At 36.6% G+C, this 8,124-nt stretch overlaps 1 protein-coding gene across 1 annotated transcript; it reads right to left on the bottom strand.

The window, feature by feature from the left end:
• Window positions 1-939: 939 nt before the first annotated feature.
• On the bottom strand, window positions 940-3,752 carry LOC117633499 (4-coumarate--CoA ligase-like 7). Its single transcript, XM_034367127.1, has 6 exons — window positions 2,578-3,752; window positions 2,065-2,254; window positions 1,830-1,975; window positions 1,523-1,590; window positions 1,336-1,438; window positions 940-1,234 (listed from the first exon to the last, which is right to left on the bottom strand). The coding sequence occupies exons 1-6, from the start codon at window positions 3,592-3,594 to the stop codon at window positions 1,121-1,123; spliced, it is 1,638 nt and encodes a 545-aa protein (XP_034223018.1). The 5' UTR covers window positions 3,595-3,752; the 3' UTR covers window positions 940-1,120.
• Window positions 3,753-8,124: the final 4,372 nt, after the last annotated feature.

Below are 8,124 nucleotides of genomic sequence, written 5' to 3'. Positions count from 1 at the left end.
TCTTACGTCAAAAGCATGAGCTGAAAATGGTCGGCGATCAAATTGCAAATGGTGACATATTAATCAATGGGGAATGCTAGCAACTTTCTCTCTAACCTTCTCTTTTGGATATTCTCCCTTCTCTAAAATATTTATTACATTTGACAATGCATCTTTTGTTTCCCAAATTTACCCTTATTAAATGCATTGGACAAACTATCTTTTGTTTCCACTTTGTTAAAAACTTAAGAGAACAAATTTAACGTTAGTTTTTTTTTTAAAAAAAAAAATAATAATTTATGTTTACTCTTTTTTCGGTGAGTGTAGGGGGGATGGGTTTTTGGGTATGGAATCGAAGGAGGAGAGAGAGTGAGAAGTACAATGCATAGTGGAGTTTTGGATTGGAGAGAAATGGTGATGATTGGGTAAGGATGGGGGCGTTGTTTTGGCCAAGGGAGGGGACTAGATTTTGGGAATGAGAGAGAGAAGGTGTAATGGGTTTTTTTTTTTTTTTTTTTTTCCTGTTTCTTTTTATCTTTAAACTTTTTTAATCAATTAGAATGTTCATTAATATAGAAATATATTTATCTGTATTTTTTTTTTAAAATTCCATACTTTTTAACGGTTTTATTGAAAAACTTATTTTTGGAACAAAAAAAGTTTTTTTAAGGGAAGTATAATTCGTTTTTATTTTCAAATATTTATTTGATTGAATTTTTAAAGACTTTATATAAGTAAGTGACTTTTAGGAGGGGTGTATCCAATTCTAACTTTTAAAGACCTTTTGTAAGTAAGTCTTTAAAAGTTAGAATTGAATACACCCCCTTAGTGTTTATTTTTTAAATTTGATTGTTTAAGTTAAGTTGTAAATTGAAGGAAATATAAAGTTAATACATTTAATAAGGGTAAATTTGGGAACAAAAGATATATTGTCTAATGCATTAATATCATTGTTTTAAGTGTAGAGAAAATGACACATGTCATTAAGAGAAATGAGAAGATCCAAAATAAAAGGTTGCTAGCCCCTTAATCAATTGACTAGACTTTATTTAGTACTTTTTTTTAATTAAAAAAAACAATTACAGTGGAAGAAAGCAATAAAGAAGGGAAATTAGTATATATGGTATAATTATCTTAATTATTATATTTTGGACCGAACTTTCTGAATAAGCTCCCTTCTCAAAATCTTTCCTGCAGCAGACTTTGGCACACTGTTTATAAAAGTTACTCTCCGCAATCTTTTGAATGGTGCAACCTGCGGAGGGAAAAGGAAGGAACCCATCAAATATCTAGAAAACTGCTAAAATCTCTTTTCTGATAACTGTTGTAAATATGCTTAGCTGCCTGACACCTTACCTGCTTCTCAATGAATTTCTGAATGTCTTGCTGGGTTATCGAGCTGTTGGGTGCACGAACAACATATGCAACTGGAACCTCACCGGCTTTCTCATCAGGATATCTGCAGCATGAAATGCTGGGTCAAATCTCATGAAGTAGTATTTCAAAGTTATGGCAGCTGAGAAATAGTGCAATAATTGCTTACGGGATCACAACAGCATCCAATATTTCAGGGTGAGAAAGCAACAGCCCTTCAAGTTCCGCAGGGGCCACCTTTGCATACAGTTAAGTAGTTTCATGAAGGTATATATATATATATATATATATATATATCATATATGCACATTTATTTTTACAAAAAGCGTTATTCTAAATTACTCTTAACGTACAGGGAGGGGATCGAACTTGATATAAGAGTGCGAATACGCTGTCTTAATTAACTGGCGTAATCCACATCCACTATGAAATATTCTGAGTAAGATTAAAAGAATACCGATATATAATTAAGTTACCTGAAAACTGTAACACTTGATGAGCTCTTTAATTCGATCCACAACAAACAACTGCCCCTCCTCATCAAAATAGCCAAGGTCTCCAGTGTGCACCCAACCTTGTTCATCTTTAGTCAACTTTGTGGCTTCTGGATTATTATAATAACCTGAAATAGTTAAGCAATTTATTGTTACAGATGCCACATTGAAATAACAAAATAAATGCAGACGGTCAAGATATATATGTTAGGTCAACCTTGCATCATATTGGGTCCTCTGACCAATATTTCTCCCAACTGATTAGGTGGAAGAGACTTGAGGGTATCTGTACTAACTATCTGGGATTCTATTCCTGAAGCAAGAATGCCGCTTGATCCAGAAAATCGAGATCCTTCTCTGAAATTCTCTAGTGAAACAATCCCGCAAGTTTCTGTCAAACCATAACCCTGCCACCATACCACAACATGATTTTCAATAAACAATTCAGGGCATATTTGGTGGCTCCAACTGGATTAAACTGGTTCAATTAAATTGGATAGTGTCATATTCGATGTTTGGTGATCTTATAAATGCTAAGACTGAATTTATTAAATTGAACAACAGTCTAATATATTGAGTCTTACAAGTTTCAATCAAGTTCAAGGGAGCCACAAAACGTTAAATAACACAATAATGAAGAATTAAAATGTTAATTAAAAATTAATCATGAATACAAACAAAAATATTATCATGTATTATTGATGGAGGAGTCCTTTTTTATACAATTTACCTGACCAACGACAGCCTGTGGAATATTCTTGGCGCACTCCTCCATCAAATCCTTCCCCAGCGGCGCCGCGCCAGACGCGATGAATTCAAGCGACGACAAGTCGTACTTCTCCACAACGCTCTGCTTCGCCAGCGCGATCATCACCGGCGGAACGACGAACAAATGAGTGACCCTGTACTTCTCCACCGCCTTCAGCGCCCTGTCGATCTCAAACTTCGCCATCGAAACGACGGCGTTTCCTCGCCGCAGCTGCGAGTACGCGATCACCGAGAGCCCGAATATGTGAAACATCGGGACGATGCACAAGAACACGTTTATCGGCTCGCCGTACCGGTCCTGATCCGCTGTCACCATCAACGACGTCGTAATGAAGTTCCGATGCGTCAGAATCACTCCCTTGCTCTTCCCCGTCGTCCCGGACGAGTAAAGCAGCGCCGCCACGTCACTCTGCTTCACACTAATCGCCGGTAAATTTGAAAACGGATCCGGATCCTCCGAAATTTTGACCAAATCGGAAAAGTAACGTACTCTTGGATTTGGAGCCCCGATTGAAGATCCTAATAGGATCGTCGGGAGATTGAAGCCCTTGATCTTAGGCCAGAGTTCGGGGACGGTGATGACGAGCTTGGGGTCACAGTCGTTGACTTGACTTGAGAGCTCGGAGACGGTGTACTGAGGATTGCAGGTGGTGGCAATGGCGCCGATTGCGACAATTGAGAAGAAGCAGACGGGGAAGTGGATGGAGTTGGGAGCGAAGATGAGGACGACGTCGTTTTTCTTGATGTTGAGGTTGAGCAAGGCGTGAGCGAGCTTAGAGACTAGGGATTTAAGTTGGAGGAAGGTTAGAGTTTCGGCGGTGTCGGAGTCGGCTAGGGCAAGGTTGTTGAGGAAGGAGGTGGAAGATTGGAAGAGGAAGGAGGTGAGGGAGAGGTTGGGGTCTGTGGGGAAGGGGAAGGGGACGGGAGGTCGGGGGGAGGTGTAGGTTTGGGTTTTGGGGTTGAAGGATTTTGGCGCCATGGGTTTTTGGGGGCTGAGAAATTGCGGGAATCTGAGAGTATCTGTTTCTCGAGAAAGTGTGTGGTTTTTGTTGTTATGGATAGAGTTAGACGGTGGGTCATGAGGACGATGAGGTCCATTGAGGAAGGAAAGTTAAACTATTGACTTCCTCTCTGCAATAATAGTAAGAACGTTTTGTGTTTTTGTTTCTTTTTAAAATTTATGTCAACCTTCAGAATAAAAGAAATGTTTAATAGGAATAGTCATAATCTATTAAACCGCAAAAAAAAATTTCTATTATTAAAATGTTTAAATATTCTTCCGAATTTGAGTTTGGCCTGGTGGGAAATCCTTCTCTTTGCTAAGCTTTGATTTCAATTTTGGTTCCTCTCATTCTATGTTTCTTCAATTAGGCAACGTATTAGGGTAATGCAATGCTCTTGTAGCCTTCATGTATTTCAATCCTTCATTCACCAATATATAGCCTGTATAAACACAATTCTGAGCCCCCAAAAAAAAACCTTGTATAATAATTATGATGTCAAATAAGTTTTTTTAAATAAAAAATTTGAGGCCAATTAGAAAAGGTGTTTAAAATTGTTATTAAATTCCAAATAAATCCAAATCATGTACCCAAAATTGAGATAAATAAAATCCGTGATCAAAAAAGAATTTTAATTTTTTTAAAAGAGACTTTCAATCCCACTGCTTATGGAGCTCTACATGGGAGAAATTTTAGTATGTATTGAGTACACCACATAACTGATATACCATCCAATACATATGAATGATACATCAATCACCACGTTACGCCACTCATATAGTGTATTCAGAACATGTAAAAATTACTTCCAACATGATAACCTTACACAACATTTTCTCAAATCTAATACGACCCACAAACAACTTGACACGTATTAAAGTAGCAAACACAGTAACCTAATAATCCAACTTAACAAACCCGAACCCAACTTGATAGGAATTCGGGTTCTGTCAGACCGTTGAAAAATGTGGGTAGCTAGGTTCCAAACAAGCACAAGCATGTCAAGCATATATTTTTATGCATCAAAATTCTCATATCACACCATCTTGCTAGACATAAATCTCTATCAACTTCTCTCAGGCATGCAATTTTTGCTCAACATTCATGTCTTTTAGGGCCTAATTATTAATTCACACCAGACATAGGGCATGTTTGGTATGCCTCATTATGCCTCATTGAACTGAACTATGTTAAATAATACTTAAAATCCATATTTGGCAAGGGAGGTGATTAATTTAAATGAAACTCTATAGTCCAACAGTTAAAAAAAACCCGGACTCATGTGTCTAATATAAAGAGCCTGAAATTGGGTTCGCAAAATAGCTAGCGTGTTATTTTGAACACTCGAGTCTGATGGATTTCCTTATGGCTTGAATCAAAACCACACTACCACAGACACAATCGACGGATTGTGGCAGAACCCAATGCCCAATTTGATGCTTGTGATAAAAATTGGGTAAGTTATTATTTGGGTTGCAAAAGTTGTTCTTTTCCATTTGTAATTGCTTGGTGAGGTCTGAAATTGAGTAAGATTTGATTTCCAAAATAGCAGAGGAGGTATGCATTTTTTCGAGTGGGTGGATAATGAAACTTGTTCAAGAGGAAAACAAGTGGTCCCTGGCTTGCTTAAAAGACTTAGAGCAACGGAGAAGGAAGGTAGAGCGAAGGAAGACTCTGTAAAGGATGGAGTGCAACTTTTATTTCGTTTTGCCACCACCCACCAAGAGACACTTGTTTGTATGAATATATTGACACGATTATTACACAGTTATGATGGGTTGAGATTGAGTCCAGATGATCTTGATCACATTTCAACCTTGTCACTTGAGCCAAAACTCACCAATCTCTCTTTGACAAAGGGACGATTGATTGGGATCACTAGTTACAAGTTTGGGCTCGAGTGGGATTGAATCTCTAAGAAAAATTAAAGATAACCAATACATTATCTGATCTGCAACTAAATATAAGAAATAGGAGGGTATCCGTTATTAGTGGCAATCTACAAGCAGGAGGAACCTATGAGGGTTCATAAAATGCATAAGTAAATTTAGGTTTTAGTCATAAAAAAAATTTTACTTCTGGAAAAAGCCAAATTTTTTTCAAAAAGACAGAAAAACTTTTCAACTTTTAAACTAAAGACATACAAATGTAAATGATTCATTAGGAAATCCAAAAATAAATAAGGGCAATTTTGTTAATTTTGGCTTTTTAAAAAAATTTCTCTCTCCTTTGGTTTTTTCCAAAATCTCCCAAATGCATATTTACTTGAGTTAAACATCACAGTCAATTTGATGAAAATTAAATTGGTTTATTAATGTCTCAAAGGAGAATACATCTTCAAGCTACCTTTGCCGCTGCCGATGCACAACTTACGCTGATGTCTCTCATAGTTTTGCACTGACTCGACTACTCATATCGGAGAAAATTGATCTTTATGCTCGTTGAACATTTCTTCAGCATCTGAATGCATTGAAATATGATTGAAAGGGATGAACTAATGATCAAAACCAATATTCAAAAGATAAGATGACCCAACAATTGGAGCCCCAGAAAGCAGCATATATACTCCTTTTGGGTAAGTTAACCAGACCAACTCAGTTTGTAACTAAACTAATCAATACAACAAAAGAAACATGAAACTGAATATCTAGGTAAGAGAATATTTTTTCATCATCAGCTTCCTAGCAACCAAACATAACACAAACCAAAACAGAAAATGGAAAATACTGATTCTCAATTGCAATTTCTCAGCTTCTCATTAGTTTTGTCTCTGGAAATTCAGATATCAAGGCTGGTCTACACAAATGGAGGTGATGCCATTTTGGTGTTAGCATCAAATGGCATTCATTTTCTCTGGAAATGGCCACAGGACCATAATTCTAGTGGAGTGGTAAACAATGACATGCTTTATAATTCTTTCCTATTAGATTTCTCCTATCTTTCCTTTTGAAATTGAAACCGAAGCGGTAGTTGGTCATTTGATTCTGATGATATTGATTGAATACATGCAACTCCCAAGGTTCACCCTAATTTATGCTTAGCAATCCCAAGATGGGTGACTTACTGGGAAGTTGATCGTGAGTTCCCAAAAACAAAACCGTGAGGGTAGGGGCTCAAAACGGACAATATCGTACTACGGCGGAGCCGATCCGGGATGTGACCCAAAAAATGTCATTCAAGTTTTAAAAAAATCGGCCGCCTAGGTGGGTTTATTTTATTTTATTTTAATAAATAGTATAGCCGCGCGGCTATACGCCTTAAATAATATTTTTAAAGAGTAGAGCTGCGCAGCTGTACTCCTTTTTTTAAAAAACAAAAATAGGAGTAGTTTAGAGCATTATCCATTACTATTAGCCGCCATTACCCGGGTCTCTATTGTGCCCTTTGATTTTTTACTTATTACCCATATAAAGAATTTAGCATTTTCCCATTTAATACTTGTATTATACACGTAAGCATGTATTTTTCAATAATACTTTCATTTTCCGTACACGTCTTAAAGACTCGATAAAATACATATTTTATAAAATAAAAAAAGCAAACATACAATTCACGTACGTATATATTTTTTTTCATGTTTAATACGTATGGTTTTTTTCAAAATTTTCAATGATACACACCAAATTTTCACATATTATTGAATAAAAATAATATATATTAAAATATAATATAGTGGCCGAACTTTTCAGTTGTAACTTGCCAAAAATTTTCCAAATAAATCACATACGTATTTTTCCTGTTCTGTGTTTTACTAACTATGAAAGAATGTGAGAGGCTAAAATTATTTCTTACTTGTTGTAACAAAAAAGCAAGATGGTGATCTTGAAATCTTTTTGCCAACCAGAACAACAATTTCAAATAAAGATGTATAGGTTATAGTAGTAAGAGGCGGTAATAATTATTATTATTTTTTAAATAGAACAAGAGATTAGGCGAGATTAGCTCCTCAGTATCGGTCATCAAATGCACAAACATCCACAACCCTCAAAGAAGGGACCAACACATTCCGGGAGCCCTCCGCCAGTCCCCCTGATAATAATTTTATCAATATAAAAGAAACATATAAAGAAAACAAGAACAACAGAGGGACCAAACAAAAACCCTACAAAAAAGAAAGACAGTGACATAAAGGCACAACATGTGGACTCAAGAAACCAAAACTCTGAAAGAGTAAACAAAAAGAGACTAAGTAAAACGGTAACTGGGCATGCCCAGCTATCCCGATAGCGAAAAGGCAAAATAATTGAAGGTGCAGTGTCCCACCATGTAAAACCAGAGCCCAGAACACCGTGATTTACCAAAGCGTCAGCTCCATGATTATCCTCACGAAATATATGAGAAATCTTAAACAACATGTGCTGGATACGATGCAAGAAATTCTGCCAATCAACCCGCAGGTGCCAGGGACCAAATGAGGAGAGCAAAAGAATTGAGTGACTAATAACGAATCAGTTTCAATCCAAACATTATGCGAAGCATGAAGCCAAGCAAGCTTAATGGCCTTGATG

This window comes from Prunus dulcis, chromosome 7, assembly GCF_902201215.1.
Source record: "Prunus dulcis chromosome 7, ALMONDv2, whole genome shotgun sequence".
Classification (NCBI taxonomy): domain Eukaryota; kingdom Viridiplantae; phylum Streptophyta; class Magnoliopsida; order Rosales; family Rosaceae; genus Prunus; species Prunus dulcis.
Note: the sequence above shows the minus strand (reverse complement) of the source record. Positions and strands in the feature narration are given on the sequence as shown.

What these genes read in the sequence shown, in the direction of transcription:
- LOC117633499 (XM_034367127.1), bottom strand. Translation starts at nt 3,594, where the DNA reads ATGGCGCCAAAATCCTTCAACCCCAAAACCCAAACCTACACCTCCCCC. An exon ending in AGGACCCAATATGATGCAAG is followed by an intron (nt 1,976 to 2,064) that starts GTTGACCTAACA and finishes TAACTATTTCAG; the next exon opens with GTTATTATAATAATCCAGAA. An exon ending in AGAAATTCATTGAGAAGCAG is followed by an intron (nt 1,235 to 1,335) that starts GTAAGGTGTCAG and finishes TTCCCTCCGCAG; the next exon opens with GTTGCACCATTCAAAAGATT.